Genomic DNA, 15,824 nt, shown 5'->3' with positions numbered 1-15,824 from the left:
TGTTACGCCCCCTGCTGAGTAATTGCACGCCTCACACATCCACACTTAATGGAACTGGTGGTCAGCCAATGTATGTGTGTGTGTGGGAGAGGGGGGGGTCACAAAGAGACAGTGGACAGGTCCCATACTCATCTGTGTGTATGTTTTTGTTTGTAGACCAAATACGGGCATGTGGTTTGTGCTCCTGGCGACAATTCATCATTGCTGACTTTTCATCATCCTGATCTTCCTGGGTAAAAAAAAAAAAAAACTCAAATGAATTTTGAATGAATGTGCCCGTCTTTGCACCACTTTGAAATGTTTTGCTTTTCTTTCTTTCATGTCAGCTGTATATTTTTGGTGCACTGGTCTGTGGATGTGTCCAAGGAAGGCGAGGTCACCCCAAAAGTGGACCTGCTCACCAAGATCCCAGATCGAGGTGAGATGCCCCTCTCGCACAATATGATAAGAAGAGGAAACGTCATGATTAAAGTGAGTCATTATATTAATAACATGAATAATTTTCTCCACAGCTTTGCAGCTGTTCCAGTCTCAGGCTGTAGTTGGCACCGCCGAGGCATTCCACAGCCTGCTGAGGCTGCTCGGGCCTGAAGCTGCCTTGGAGGAGGTCATCCGAGCGGCGGGACTCATAACTGATTAAATGCGTGATGATGGAAATGTCATCAATACATTCCAGCTTCCAGAAAAAAAGCAAGCACAAATGGTTGTATTGTGTTTTAGTAATTATTATTCAGTAAAGTTGCACTCTGTAATATTGTACTTTGTATAAACATACAGGAATGACAATGAAATAGAATGTCAAGAATTAAACAGTTTGTCCGTCAAAATGAATTCATCTTGGCTTCTTCTGGTGTGTGTGATTTGGCCACCAGGGGGCAGTTTGATACAGTCATGCAGACACTAACCTTTGTAATTGAAGTCATTCCTTGCACAGGATAAAGAATATACACCAGACGCCCACACACTTGCGATTTGGCACCCTTGCATTCTAAGATTTTTAAAAAACTTTCTTCCCCTCCTTTTTCTATTTTTTGTGGAAAAAAATGTTTATTAGCAATTTTTTATAGATTTGGGGGAGCCTTTAAATCCCCCTCCCCTCCATTTGTTATTGATTCAATGTCCCGCATTGAAGAATAATATCCACCACTTTGACAGCGCCCTGAGCATTTCTCCCTGAGCCCATGATGTATTCCAATATAGATCTCTCTTGTAGAGCCAAGTCAGAAACACGGCTGAAAATTTGAACGAAAATGAATTCATTGATTCTAATTAAATCATAAAGAATGCCAAGTGGTGGCTGCTCGTCAGCCATCTCTATGGTTGTGTTTTGTTCTGGCATATTTCTGGTCGCAGTGTTTTGGGTCTTTTATAGTGTCTACGAAAACATTAAGGCGAATTAAAAAACGACTACAATTAGAAGGAGTGATTAATTACGATCGTGCCCTATGGTCACCAGTTGGAAGGTAAAGGGAGAAATTTGGACACAACCAGTCCTCTTTGTTTATCCCTTATGCGTTTTACTTGTTTCAGGCATGTTCTTGGTCACATTGTTTGGGGTCCTTGCGGAGGACTCGGCGGGTCTCCCGGGTCGAAACAACCGAATTGAAAAATACGATAAAAAAACTGAAGGAAATATTTGCTGAAATCAACTTATTGGATATCGTCGGACCGTTGTTCGACCCACAATGAATCTCGAACTCCTGGGTAACTAAAGAATCCTCTTACTTGCTTGAAATTGTCACGTCTTTCCTTAAAATTGCGACGGGTGTGTTGTGATTAGCATCGCGAGCTAGCCTAGCACGTAAGATGACACAAATTATGTTTTATTACGTTTTCTCACATACTTACTGAAATAACACGAGCACTTGCTCAGTAATTTAAAGGTTATATTTTACAATGTGCACGGGGTGTGCATGTAACCATGATAAGTCACGTTAGAAAATACACGAAATATTAAGAGACGTATTTGTTTCACGTCACTCAAACGCATATATTTAAGCCTTCCGTATTTTACTGTACTCTCTCGTGCACCACATTCAACAACTATTAGTGACAAGACAGTTTGACAGTGAAGCTACGTTCTTGTTCCTTGAAATAGTTAAATATTCACATGGATATTTTACGTTTCGTCTCATCATTAGCGCATTCACATTAATTATTTTACTGTTTGTAATTTCCAGCATGCAATAGAAAGAACAATATCATTAATGTATCTATCTAGCGAGTATGTCGTGTTGAAAATTAGCAGTTTGGAATCATGTTGAGAATCTGTTCAATGTGTGTCCACTGCCCATGCTTATTGCTTTCATATTTTTCTTTCTCCCCTAGAATCTTTTGGGCAGAACTATCCTGAGGTAAAACAAACACACCGACGACAACACTCTTAGAAAAATGTATGTAGATGTAATTGTGGCTTAGCTCCTCTTTTGCTTGCATTTGTCAGGAGGCAGATGGAACGCTGGACTGCATCAGCATGGCCCTCACCTGCACCTTCAACCGCTGGGGGACCCTACTGGCGGTGGGCTGCAACGACGGACGTATTGTCATCTGGGACTTCCTGACACGCGGCATTGCCAAAATCATCAGTGCACACATACACCCCGTCTGCTCCTTATGGTGAGACACACAACTACACACTAGTACCCATCTGTTACTACAGCCCCTAAATTGTGCAAAAGTTGTCGTCCCACCGCATACTGAACAACCCGACTGAATAAAATAGATGCATCCTGAAAACAAACAGCAATGGCAAAGGTAAGGTTAGGGTAAAAATTAGCATGTGTCATAAGATATATAAGCAGAAGCCAAGATGATTCAATTGTTGATCACTTGACATGTTAATTTATTTGTGTTTACAGATATGTTTTGAAAAAAGCGACAACACGTTTTTCCCTTTTATCTGTAAAGAAAACAAAAACATATATTTGGACTATTTCCGTGGATTTTGATGCAAGTTCGCGGTGGGGGCGGAAAAACGTGTTTCCAGTTGGAGTCGAGACGGCCACAAGCTGGTGAGCGCGTCCACAGACAACATCGTGTCACAGTGGGATGTGCTGACGGGCGACTGTGACCAACGCTTCCGCTTCCCCTCGCCCATCCTCAAGCTACAGTGCCACCCCAGAGACATGTAAGTCGACCAAAAAAATACATGCAAATCTATAGAACACTGTACTTTGTTGACCTTGTTGGTTCCTAGAGAAGCAAGGCTATTTCAAGGTGTTACTTGGTGCAAAACGTTTGAGTCAAACATCACCGCTTGTTCCATAGGGACAAAGTGCTGGTGTGTCCCATGAAGTCGGCGCCGGTGCTGCTCACCCTGTCCGACTCCAAACACGTGGTCCTGCCCGTGGACGATGACTCGGACCTCAACGTGGTGGCGGCCTTTGACAGGCGGGGCGAGTACATCTACACCGGCAATGCCAAAGGAAAGGTCAGCCAGCGGGGACGGCCGGACGTGTGCATGCGTTTCATTGGCTAGCATTGAATCAGACAGATGATTGTTGATTGACGAAATTCTTGCGTGGTGTAGATTCTGGTGTTGAACACAGACACTCAGGACCTGGTGGCGTCGTTCCGAGTCACCACTGGCACCAGCAACACCACCGCCATTAAATCCATCGAATTTGCACGCAAAGGCAGGTGAGACGACAGTCAAACATGTTTTCTTTGGATTTGTCTTATTCAAACCTCTGTGTTTTGTTTTTTGTCTGCTTATTAAAATAAATTGTTTCAATTGCCAAAAATAGATCAATATTATTCATAGTGTAATTTAAAGATAACCAAATATTATGGGATTAAAAAAAAAATCAAAAGAAACATGATTAAAAAATTGATCTATACTGATACAAACTAGAAATTTGCACGCAAGCACAAGAGGGCAGTTCTTTTTTCATACATTTTTTAAAATTCAGATAATGGATGGATGAGATTTAAAACAAATCATTTCAATCAATCAATAACAAAAATCATATATATATAGCAAAAGAAAAGGAAGAGATCTACATCTCATCAAGTACTTATGTGTACTGTACTTATCTATTTATACACCTTTATATATATATATATATATATATATATATATAATATGTAGATGCATAAAGTAAAAAGTAATGTATTATATATGAAAATACTTTAATTGAAGCCCATGTTTGTGATTATGAAAATTTGAATTCTCGACTAATTTTCTTTTTTTATTGAATATTGAGGGCAGAAAAGACAAAACCATATAACAAATACACACAATAAATAAAATAATCAAATGAGCTAAACTCGCCATGATGTTAAAAAGCATTTTTAAAATATGTCAAATGATAAAGTAGCTTTTTCAATCTCCTTTGCCACCGGTCTGGCTTTGCAGTTGCTTCCTCATCAACACAGCGGACCGCATCATCCGGGTTTACGACGGCAGGGAGATTCTGACGTGCGGCCGTGACGGCGAGCCAGAACCCATGCAGAAGCTCCAAGACCTGGTCAACAGGTGCGCTCTGAACCCTCTGAACTTTGACCGTTTCCGTGCCAGAGTTGCTCAGATGACACCAGGGCCACCTTTCACCGTGTCTTACCGTGGGCCGCCGCTCTGATCCCAACATCCAGGACTCCATGGAAGCGCTGCTGCTTCTCCGGGGACGGCGAGTACATCGTTGCTGGCTCGGCCCGGCAACACGCCCTCTACATCTGGGAGAAGAGCATCGGCAACCTGGTGAAGATCCTGCACGGCACGCGAGGCGAACTGTTGCTGGACGTGGCCGTAAGGACCTGCCGGGTGTTGTGTTGCTGCACGTTTTGACAGTCACGTGACCTTACTCTTCTCCAATGTGCAGTGGCATCCCGTGCGCCCCATCATCGCCTCCATCTCAAGCGGAGTGGTGTCCATCTGGGCCCAAAACCAAGTGGTTAGTCGGAGGGCCTGCACATTCCCACAGTTGCCCGGGGAACATTCCGGAAACTCATCGTCCGATTGATTGGAAAAAATATTCATCCTGAATACATGCCAAACTGCAGTTTTCCACCCGCAGGAAAATTGGAGCGCTTTTGCTCCCGACTTCAAAGAGCTGGATGAGAACGTCGAGTACGAGGAGCGAGAATCTGAGTTTGATATTGAGGACGAGGACAAGAGTGAACCCGAGCAGACAGGTACAACGCTTTTTGGAGAGCAAGACCTCTCAAATAGCCAGTAGAGGTGGCCGCCGTTAAATTTGACGTATCGGCAAGGCCCCGACCGCGACGGCCTGTCGCCATACGAGCGACCGCTGTCGCTTATCACATTTGCGTGTTTCGCACGATTGAAACACGTTTCTGTCTAACGGACTGGTCTCGCCGGTTCTAACTGTGGCAGGTGCGGACGCGGCCGAGGACGAGGAGGTGGACGTCACCACGGTGGACCCCATCGTGGCTTTTTGCAGCAGGTGAGGAAGACACTGAGGTGGCTGGGCGGTCGAACGGCGTCCACACCACGTTTGAACACCTTCAGTGGCAACAAGAGTGGCAGAGGGCAGACCTTTGCCAAGGCCAAACTGAAGTTATATATAACCTTCATTCAGAGCTTCCTGTGTGTTTCCTGCAGCGATGAGGAGCTGGAAGATTACAAGGCTCTGTTGTACCTTCCCATCGCCCCCGAGGTGGAGGACCCTGAGGAGAACCCCTTCGGCCCTCCACCGGACTCCACGCCTCAGGCCGGGGCCGCCGAGGAAATGCAGGCGGGCGGCGACAAGAAACAGCGGCCGCCGTCCTCCGACGGAGCCCCGGCCAAGAAGAAGGCACGCACTACCAACATCGAACTCCAGGGGGTGCCAGTTGATGGTAAGAAGGGATAACCATAAATTACAGCACCATATCATTTTGGTGTCAGCTTTACCATAAACTTCCTATGGCAGTGGGGGAATTGTATGTGCAGAAGAGGAAGAACTAAGAAATACTTTATTAAGTCTGGATTAGTGGACACCAAGATTTCAGAGGCGGCTGTTCTGTTGCTCACCAAAACAGCAGCATCTATCGGGGCACGGAAAACACTCTTGCGCTGTTGTTTAGCGGTGACACTATTCCTCACGCAGATGATTGAAATGGTTGCTCTTCTCTTGCGAACCAAAACAGCAGCGCCGTCTCAAGTCAGCCGCTTTGAATCCTCACATCAAAGTGGCGATCGTTTCTCTTCCAGAGGTGCATCCCCTGCTGGGCGTGAAGGGCGATGGCAAGTCGAAGAAGAAGGCAGCGGGCCGGCCCAAAGGCTCCAAAGGTAAAGACAAAGACTTCCCCTTCAGACCCAAGCCCTACAGGGGGGGCGAGCGGCCGTCCTTCGCCATGGACGTCCTGGGCAGCTCGGGCCCGGGAGGAGGAGGAGGAGGGATGAAGGGCAGGGCAGAGGGGGGCCTGGCCACAGGTAAGCGTGCCATTGCCCCTGATGCTGACAGAGGGTGCTGTGCTGGTCCTGCTGGTCCCTCTGCTCAACTAAGCTCTGCTGATTGACAGCTCAGCCTGTCTCCTCTGTGCTGCTCCCTCCCCCGAGTCCAAACAATAACACCAACAGTCGGCCATCAGGTCTCCAAAGCAGCGCTTCTCAAACTGGGGTCCAAAGAATGCCACAAAATCAAAACTCATTTGCAATCAATCATGTCATAGCGTTTCAAAAAGTGCACTAAATTGTTTAGGAAAGCAACACCCGCAATGGTCAAAAAGTCAATCGGATATTCAGAATTACGCATTTCTAAAACAAATTTGACGATGCTACTAATATGATCATAGGGGCTAACGCGTGCCCTCTATTGAGCATCACAAAAGTGGCAGTATTACAGGAATATCGAGCTGTTTTGTTTTTAAAAGCACTTGTTAAAATGTTGATCTCCTCACTTGTTCAATTTTGACATAAGAATCATCATGTTTTGGAAAGCGCTTTGTTACAACTGCAGCTGTTGTGAAAGCGGCATATAAATAGAGGTTTTATAATATTACTTTGTCTTGAAAAAATATAAGATCATTCTAGGGAGATTACAACTGTTTACCCCAATAAAATATCCTTGCTCTTGTACGGATAATTTGTTTTCGGAAAATACAGTACTTCATTCCCCGCGCCCCAAAAAAGATGAAAAAAATATGAATTTATCATAACACTGTGACTTTTTTCCTCAGAAATAGGCAACGTTTTAATTCATTTGGTATTCAGGACTTTGTCAAGTAGTAAAAATCTGAACTTTTTTTTCTCTCGGGAAAAATGCAACTTGAATTTCAGAACTTCATTCTCATAATATGTTTGTTTTTGCAAATTTTTCGAAAAAAACAAAACAAAACCATCTTTTTAATTCCGGGGTACTCATGATCATTATGTTGCTGTCAACTTATGAGAGGGTTTTGGGGCAAATGGTCCCCTTGTGAGGGGTTCTTGGACCTCAAATGTTTGAGAACTCCGCCTGGTGCAAAGCCACAGTCTGAAACACTGGACACATTATTAGGAACACATGCACAATCTCAGGATGTCAAATACGGCAGGAAAACGTGTCTGCCGGACTCACTTGCTAACATGAAACGTTCCAGCCGAAGTTCCATTCCATTCCTCTAGGTGGCGGTATTGCAAGCCACAAACACCATTCTTCATCTGCTGAATCTGGTGGGCGCCATTTGTCTCCCATGCAAGTGGACTGTAACCAAATCATATCCAAACTTTGAATGATTAATGCTGTCATAAATGTGCTAATTGTTCATTTCAATGCGCCGTTGGTAGGCAATGCACAGCTGAGGCTATGAAAGGAAAAAAATGTCCGGGCTTTGCAAACGTTTGCTCACACTGACATTGGAGGGTGTGCCTAATGAAGTGTCCAGTGAATTTATAATTATCCATATCATCTAAATCACAGTTCTACATGCATCACGTGTTCAGGCTGTGGTTTGCCGACTTTCAACCCCACTCCCGAACTAATTGATGTCAATGACGATTGGCTGCTCCAGTTCCCGCTTGGCCCTCCTTGCTCCCCGCACCCGCCTCGCCCCGCCTCGCTCCTTTGGCCTTGTTCGGTGTGCTGCTCACTTCCTGTCCTTTTTGTCTTCTTCGCTAGACTAACTCCTGCTCCTTCCACATTAAGAGCCTTTGTGCAGCTACAGTCCGGCCCCCACCCAGAAATATACCCATACTCTGAAATAACATGCAGAGTGGAGACAACTAGCATATTTTGTCTTTTTCTTTTTTTTAATTAATCTCACACCATTAACTTCCACTGAAACAAATAACAAATATACATTTTTATGTAGATCATTTGAAATCACTTCTTCCTCTTGGAATAATGTTAACAAACAAGTTTTAATCTGCGACCCCCACCCGCATTGTCAAATGACAATAATTCACACAGAAATACTAACAATGAAAAAATGGATATATAGTTACAGAAACAAAAGATTTAAAATACATTAGTTGTCACTTCAGCATATGGTTGTGCTCATTTACATACTCGGGCACAATTGGTGAAATTGTGCCAATTCCTATGTCTCGTTTCATGATTGTCCAATTCTACAATGTCTTCCAGTTTAATTTTGATCCAATTCAAAATAAATGCCTGATCACTCGTAAACTTAAAAGCAACCCCGATTACTACTTTACTGTTATCCAGGACATTGGCGGGCTCTTGTGGCATCTTAGGGTGTAAGTGAGAGCACAAAAAATACTCCTGAAAGCCGCAAATCATTTTTCAGACAACAAAGGATACATTGGAAACAACAACAACAACCCAAGAATACTGTAGGTATATTTACAAATTGTGAAGTGCCAAAATGTGGGTGATTACTGTCATGTCCCCCTGGCCGTTACTTTTTGAGACTGCTGCAACGAAGCCTGACAAGTGCCGTGCTCCTCCTTTGCAGGGACGCTGGTGACGCAGACGTACAAGCAGCACGACATAGGAGGAATGGACTGAGGCGACAAAACAAATAGAAGCACACAATTCCTCTGTCACTTGCAGACTGGGAAGAAAATGCGCTCTTTCCGACACCCACACCTTGGTCGGGACCACCAACAGGAGAGATCACATCCTATGTTCTTTTTGACTTGTATAGAATTGAATATAGAATTAATGTGACTGTGTGTGTGTGTGTGTGTGTGTGTGTGTGTGTGTGTGTGTGTGTGTGTGCGTGCGTGCGTGTGTGCGTGCGTGCGTGCGTGTGCCTGTGCGCGCGCGCGTGTGCGTGCGTGTGCCCGCGCGCGCGCGCTACTTTTTATACATATTAAAACATTTTGGAATTAATCTCAAATTATCAGAAGCCGTGTTCAGTTTGACAAACTTGACTGGGAACTGCTACTGTCTGATTGTATTGACATTGAAATGAATGGAAAATGCCATTCAATGAATCCAATTGCAACATGTCATCTGATAAAGTAAATAACGATGTGCAGTAGGCGTGGCTAGCTACCGGTTTCAAGCTTTGAAAAGTCCGTTTCAAAACCTCTGCGTCCTGCCATCAGTTATGAGCTGTTTTTGTTTTGTTTTTTTTTCTCAGTCATCAACGCAGGCAAAGTGACAGGATTAGAGCTGCGATGAACGATCATTTTAATAATTGATTAAATCTGTCCAATTTTTTCGATAATCGGACAAAAACAACTTTAAATTTCTCTTATTCAAAAACAGTACATTCCTTCAAATTGACAATGCTGAAAATGCATAAACGTAATATGTCCGTTTAAAGTGGTTTTCTAATTTTCCACATGAAAAGTGAGGAAACAAATACATTGTGAAAAGATTTGCTGTTCATGATTTGGTGGACAATTATTTGGGTCAAATCCTACTAAACAAAGACTACCACACAACGTGTACACGGAAAATGTACTGTATGTAAGCCTTAAATGATGACCCCAGAGAAGTCCTTGTTCTTCTCTTTCAAAATAAAACACTCATCCCACGCGAGGGCATATATTAGTCATCGATCATATGATCAACTGGACGTTTCCACTTCGGGATTTTAACAGAAAAAAAAACACGGAAGATCCTTCGTGCAAGACTGGCCAATCAAAATTCGATGGGAACGCCTCGCTCTGGGGTTGGTGACGCCGATTGGCTGATCTACCTGTTTGTCAAAGTATCACGTCAAGTGATCGCAGTTAACAGCGGAAGCAGATTGCTTCAGAGTCGAATCGTTTACCAAAATTAAGTTAATCGTCACCAAATATTTTTGATTCTATCGTATGCCTTCTTAAATATGCTACAAATGCATTTAACTGTAACACTGTAGACTTGTGTAGAATAAATCATGTGTGTAATTGTCGTATATGTGCTCAAGCAACGCGTACGTCGACGTGACCTGATGTGTACTTTGAAAACGTAGGCGGAAGTAGGTGTGCGCTGGGCACAGGCAGAAGTTGGCAGTTGTGACAAAACTCGGTGAGTGAAGGCGCCGCTAACTGACTCGCAAGTAGTTGGCGGACTTGCCAGCGGCCACCTCGCCACTCGCCAGCGCGTAAACTCGCCCGGCGCCGCCGAACGCCAGCGGGGGTCAGCCACGTTCGCCGCCATGGAGCTGGACAAGATGGACGAGAATGACTGGCGCTACCACGGCGAGGGCAACAAGAGCCTGGTGGTCTCCCACGTACAGGTGAGTCGGCTAGGCTAACAACGGTTTCCAGACCGCCGCTTGACACTTTGTTTCACCTTCAGCCGGCCTCAACTCGCCGGGAAAAAAAATCCCGGGGAATGTGTCTTGAAAGCGGGTGACGGAGGTGTCACCCGCCGGACCGGAGGAGAATTTGTCCGCAGCGTCGTTGGGCTGTTTCGCTAGCTTGACGACGATTCATTGAGAACACACGTAAAATCGTACAAACGCCACAAAGAATCGACACGTCCGATATGTTACGTGCTGGCGCGAGTGGGGCCGGGGTCGTGTGGGTTCTCATCACGGAGCATCCCGAAGGTGCTCTCGGGTCTGGTGGCAGCCGGCTGGACAGAGCAGACCAAAGCCGAGTCGAGTCGAGTCTAGTCGGTCAGAAGTGCGTGTGCGCGGGGCGCTCTCGTACACGCGCCCGCCCATCCCCTCAAGGCGCTGGACCAGCCCGAGCATGTCGACGTTGAGCAACAAGTGATCGAACGACGTCGTGTTCTCGCACGCTCTGGGACAGCACACCTGCTTTGGTTTTGTTTTGTTTGTTTTGGTCGACGTGAGACGAGGCTGCGAGCTCGATGCTGCCCATTCGATGCTTGGAATCATGTGAGCTGCTCTCACGCAAATATGTCATGAAAACGTCCTCTGATTTCGTCATCCCCAATATCCCTTGAAACTGTCTCAGTCATGCAGTCCCGGAGAAGTGCTGAGACCACCCCTGTTCTTTTCCAGTGTCTTGTTGATTTTAAATGCCTGGTACACAACCGCAGGTGAATTTGTGTGGACAAATAAGACAAGTACATTGGAGTCGAAAGTAAGAGCTGATATTGAACCGTTTCCTTGTTTGTTTATAACGTTAACAGGTATGATGCGTATTGTACTGTCAAACATTGTGCTTTCAGGCATTCCATGTTTTCGTTTCCGTCTGTTCGTCACATGATACACCTTTCAAGGTACCAGGAATTAAACTGAACAAGAAATTTAACGAAACAATGTGGTCTAATATTTAACTCGGCGTGACCGAACCTGTTTTGAATCGGAAAATCGTTTTTTGATTTAAAAGATGGGAGTGAATCAAGATAGGTATGGAATCATCTTTAATCGGTGAGATCTATACTGTATACCTGACTGACAAGTTCATGAAATTGTGAATCAATGACTTGTTGATGAATGGCTTATTTGTTGCACCTCTAGTAGAGCTGAAGAATTATAAAAATAGCTAAATCCCCAATGCTTTTTTTTTTACATCACCAATTTGAGGATTACCTCAAATCTACACATTTTTAATCCAATATTGAATTTTTTTTTTTTTTGTCTATGTGTGTGTGTGTGTAGCTGTCCAAAGTTCTTCGCCTGCTTAAATATCCCGCAGAGGACTCTGAAAACCCACCGCAGGTAAAGCAAATGTTTCTTTTTGGCACCTTTTACCCTTTTTTTCCCTTTACATGAGGCATGAAGGGACATGCCTGCCTGCGTGTGCCCTTTAATTCAAATTGTTTTGAAAGCACATCAAGTTCTCCGGATGCTTGTGAGTGTGTGCGTGCACGCACACACTCACACACACACACACTTACACAGGTGGGTTGGGGCGTGTTAAACTTGTTTGCGCGGAAGCTTCGCCTCTTGGTGTTGACTCGGCATGCAAATGTCTCTTAATCCCAGTAGGAAACGATGGAAGCCAAAATTGCTTTTAAGAGTCGAGCACCTTACAAGCGAGCCGAGGACGCGTGAAAATGTATTGGCGGATCCTTCAAAAGTCATCCTTCTGCACTGTCCTCTCGGGACTTTCGGCCTTTTTGTTTTAAGCGCCAGCCAATCCTTTGTTATTAGAGGCCAAATATGACTCATGCTAACATATCCTGAAGAGGCTAATTTTCTGTGTTAAGATATGAGCAATTCATCATTCTGTTTGATCGCCAGTCTTTGGTGGCAAGTACGACAAGAACTGCGAAAAGCCAACTGTGGCGTGTTGGCGGTGTGTACACGACCCGCGCGTGTGTCACGTGTGCCCACGTGTGCGTTTCAGACGGCGGAGCAGGCCTTCAGGCAGATCCAGAACATTGTCGACTTCAGCTCCAACGTGATGAGCAGACTGCTGGGCGACAAGTTCATCCACAGCGGAGTGAGATGCGCGCACTCGCACACGCCTCACCTCACCTCACCTCACGCACGCACACACAAATTCACGAGAAGGTCGGGCGCAAGTAGAGAGGAAATTGCCTTTTGTGCAGGTTACGCAACAATTCCACCGCGAGTTGACAAGATACCACGAGATCGTTTTTGCAGCCTGAAATTCAGACATTTGGGTCTCGGTTAGGATTAGGCTTAGCCAGGTTAAATTTAGACTGAAGGCACCCGAGGCATGTGGGGTGAGCGTTAACATTCGATCACATTCCAACTGTATTTGTCGTTTATGCTCACAGTCAACCAAAATAACAAAAGATATTTCTTTCTGACACTGAGGGAAAAAAAAGAAGGCATCCTGAAAGTGTTCCCAATAGATGGCAGTAAATATGAACGACAAAGTGAGCAACGTTGTCTTTTTGAATATCAACACTGCATGTTTGCAGCATTCTCCAAAAGATGCCTCCGTGGCGTCGCGCTTTAAAAGAATAAAAAGGTCACGGCAGGACAAGAAGCCGCAGCGTTCCGATTATGGAGCCAGTCAGCTGACGTCCATCGAGGATGAAACGCAATATTGTTTCTTCTTCGACCCGCCGCCAAAGCGTCTGAACGTCACGGATGAGAGACGCGCTCGGCGGGTCGGCCCCCCCAGGCGTCGCACAACTAAGAACACGTCGCCGTCAGCGCGTCACTTCACAAGCCTTGAAACAATGTTGCGAAAGCTGCGATGAATGCAGCCTTTGTTTCCTAAGCCGCCTGCTCCACATATTCACATATTTGCGTTACGATAAACACATTAGGGAGGAATCGGGATGAAAATGTCCGATCACTACTGTGGGGGGAATGATGATGATGATGATGATGATAAGTAATGTAACGATGCGGCCTCAAGATATGCGACTGAGACTTGCTAATGGGAGTAAGGCAAGTCATATCATTAGCGACACTTACGTACTCCTCAAGAGCGCCAAAGCCCAAACAATTTAGTTAAAACAAAATGCAAATTGATTTGATGGAGAAAATACATCATTTTAAACACATTGATCAATAAACACTCAATTGGGGCCGCCCATAAAATATTTCAAAATGCACAAAATATTAGATACGTTCTAAAAACACTTGAAAAAATCGAAATATTTACAAACAATTCACAAATACTAGTTGCAAATAATACACAATAACATGATGACAAAAGTAACCAAAATTTTGGAGGGAAAATGATGAAATACTCGCTGTTGCACCAGAAAGCAGATTCCGATGTGTATTTATTTATTTTTTTTGTTTTTCGTCTCCTTCCAGGAAGTGGTGAAGCTGCCGCTGGAGTTTGTGCGTCAGCTGTCAATCAAAGTTCAACCTCAGCGACCCGGTAAGAGACGAACGAACGCACCATCGATGAGCAGCAAGACGAGCAACAAGCGTGCCTGTTTTACCCACGTGTGTGTGTGTGTGTGTGTGTGTGTGCGTGCGATAGCGTGGCGCTGCGACAAAGTGATGGACATCTACAGCGGCTGCGCTCTGTGCCTGCCCAACTTGACCGCGCCGAGCCTCCTGCAGCACTCGCACACGCCGCCGCTCTGCGTGGAGATCAAGGTAAAAAACACACGCACACACACGCCCTCTAGATGACATTCCGCATATCCTAAGAACATATTTCCAAAATCTTGAGCGCGTCGAACCCGTTGTGCAGCTCCCTTCTGGCTTCCAGCGCCAAAGTTTGGCTTGAGCGAACCATTCCTTTTTCTTCGCCAATGTCCTCGTCAGATCTTCTTTGCCATCCACATATCGATTTCATTTTGACGTCTTGTCACCAGTCTTGAATGTTTTCATGCACTTTGTGTTTGCTCCGGGACTCGGCAACGCACGTCATCGCGAGGGAGCTCAACATGTATGTGCTCAAAAGCGCCACCGATGAAGCCAACCTTTTCCAAATGCCGGACGAACTAATACATTGCTCCACAAGGTGGCGCTTCCGATTCATACTTGGCAAGTCGGAGACTCAGAATGGCTCGTGCCAAATCAATCATACGAGTGGGCCTCAGAAAGAGGAAGTGATGTTTTTGAAAAATATGTGTAGAATTTTTTTTTTTAGAGCACACACATGAGTTTTTTTTTTTCTGAAGTCCTTTTCATATCGCGTCAGTGTTCACTCATCCAGGTTGAAGTTTTTTCTTACAATATCAAAAAAAAAACAAAACACCAATGTGCCTTCAAAAAATGTTTTTCTTGTATTCTGAAAATATTGAACAATGACAGAAGCGATGACGCCACGTGGCCAAAGATATGCCACTAATAGAAATCAAAAGCATTCCAAAGTCCCCCCCCCCCCAGTCATGTCATGATGGATTGCACCTCCTGCCTCCGTTTTGTAATGAAATTGCGCAATCACATTACATCCAACATTGCCCGCGGCACACCGATTTGATTTTGTGTCGTGTCAAAATAAGACATTTGCAAACATCTGCTTTTACTTTGGGAAACAATGAGGGAACCAAGAACTGAATCCGTTTCAAAGGGGTTGATGAGTACATCATGAATCCCTCTCGTGTGATGTTGCACTTCTTTTTTTTCTTTTTAATCACTAACCAATACCAAATAAATAACACTATTCGGTTAATCAATAGGAATTGGGGGTGGGGGGGTGTTTTTAGTCCAAAATAAAATCGAATTCGATTCATTGATGGAATAACCAAGAGAATAATGGATTCTCAAAATGTTTGTCGGTCCCGTGTGCGTTTTAGCCCAAGTGCGGCTTCCTGCCATCGGCCAAGCACATCAGCAGAGACATCAAGAGCAAAGTGTGTCGCTTCTGTATGCACCAACACTACAAGGTAAAGCCCAAAAAACAAAAGCACACAACCCAAACGCTGGCAACGCAGCGCCGCCAACGTTTGCCTTTGTCAACTCGGGCAGGTGTCCAGCGGGCGCTGGAAGAGACGCAGCCTGTACTGTCCCCTCGACTTGTTCTCAGGGTGAGTCGACTTGCCGACTGCGGGCGAGCGAACGAGCGAGCGCGTTTGCCCGGGCCCCGTGACGCCTCGGCTTGTTCCCGCAGGAGCCGAGCGAGGATGCACTTTGCTGTCCGGCAGCTCATCGAAGAACCTCAGAACAACTTCAAAATCTTTAAGGTGCACTTT

At 45.1% G+C, this 15,824-nt stretch overlaps 3 protein-coding genes across 6 annotated transcripts in view; all 3 read left to right on the top strand.

Moving 5' to 3' along the window:
* cenpp (centromere protein P) overlaps positions 1-810 on the top strand; it is a 64,742-nt gene extending 63,932 nt beyond the window's left edge. For both annotated transcript variants that reach the window (XM_019860478.1, XM_019860479.1), the window contains exons 7-9: positions 157-233; positions 327-418; positions 513-810. In XM_019860478.1, the coding sequence (XP_019716037.1) occupies positions 157-233; positions 327-418; positions 513-640 (297 nt within the window). In that variant the 3' untranslated portion in view covers positions 641-810. The remainder of the gene's footprint in view (positions 1-156; positions 234-326; positions 419-512) is intronic.
* Positions 811-1,537: 727 nt separating this feature from the next.
* Positions 1,538-9,878, top strand: rbbp5 (retinoblastoma binding protein 5). 2 transcript variants are annotated; one of them, XM_019860472.1, is made up of 14 exons: positions 1,538-1,704; positions 2,329-2,354; positions 2,444-2,616; positions 2,987-3,127; positions 3,268-3,430; positions 3,530-3,639; positions 4,358-4,477; positions 4,594-4,747; positions 4,821-4,892; positions 5,016-5,133; positions 5,336-5,405; positions 5,564-5,799; positions 6,155-6,376; positions 8,842-9,878. In XM_019860472.1, exons 1-14 carry the CDS (start codon positions 1,686-1,688, stop codon positions 8,892-8,894), a joined length of 1,677 nt encoding a protein of 558 aa, XP_019716031.1. In that variant the 5' UTR covers positions 1,538-1,685; the 3' UTR covers positions 8,895-9,878. The 2 variants fall into 2 exon arrangements, with proteins under 2 accessions (XP_019716031.1, XP_019716032.1); XM_019860473.1 differs by having other exon boundaries at positions 1,539-1,704; positions 6,155-6,232; positions 8,842-8,897.
* Positions 9,879-10,336: 458 nt separating this feature from the next.
* The window catches only part of ippk (inositol 1,3,4,5,6-pentakisphosphate 2-kinase), a 10,563-nt gene continuing 5,075 nt past the window's right edge, over positions 10,337-15,824 (top strand). The window contains exons 1-8 of one of the 2 annotated variants that reach the window (XM_019860474.1): positions 10,337-10,563; positions 11,902-11,961; positions 12,593-12,688; positions 13,990-14,056; positions 14,162-14,280; positions 15,429-15,518; positions 15,601-15,659; positions 15,743-15,815. In XM_019860474.1, coding sequence (XP_019716033.1) covers positions 10,483-10,563; positions 11,902-11,961; positions 12,593-12,688; positions 13,990-14,056; positions 14,162-14,280; positions 15,429-15,518; positions 15,601-15,659; positions 15,743-15,815 — 645 coding nt within the window. In that variant the 5' untranslated portion in view covers positions 10,337-10,482. Of the gene's footprint in view, positions 10,564-11,028; positions 11,173-11,901; positions 11,962-12,592; positions 12,689-13,989; positions 14,057-14,161; positions 14,281-15,428; positions 15,519-15,600; positions 15,660-15,742; positions 15,816-15,824 lie in introns of those variants that run through there. The other variant, XM_019860475.1, reaches the window with a different exon arrangement.

The sequence above is a fragment of the Hippocampus comes genome, unplaced genomic scaffold, assembly GCF_001891065.2.
Source record: "Hippocampus comes isolate QL1 unplaced genomic scaffold, H_comes_QL1_v1.1 scaffold106, whole genome shotgun sequence".
In the NCBI taxonomy this organism is placed as follows: Eukaryota; Metazoa; Chordata; class Actinopteri; order Syngnathiformes; family Syngnathidae; genus Hippocampus; species Hippocampus comes.
This window is presented reverse-complemented; position numbering and strand designations above follow the sequence as displayed.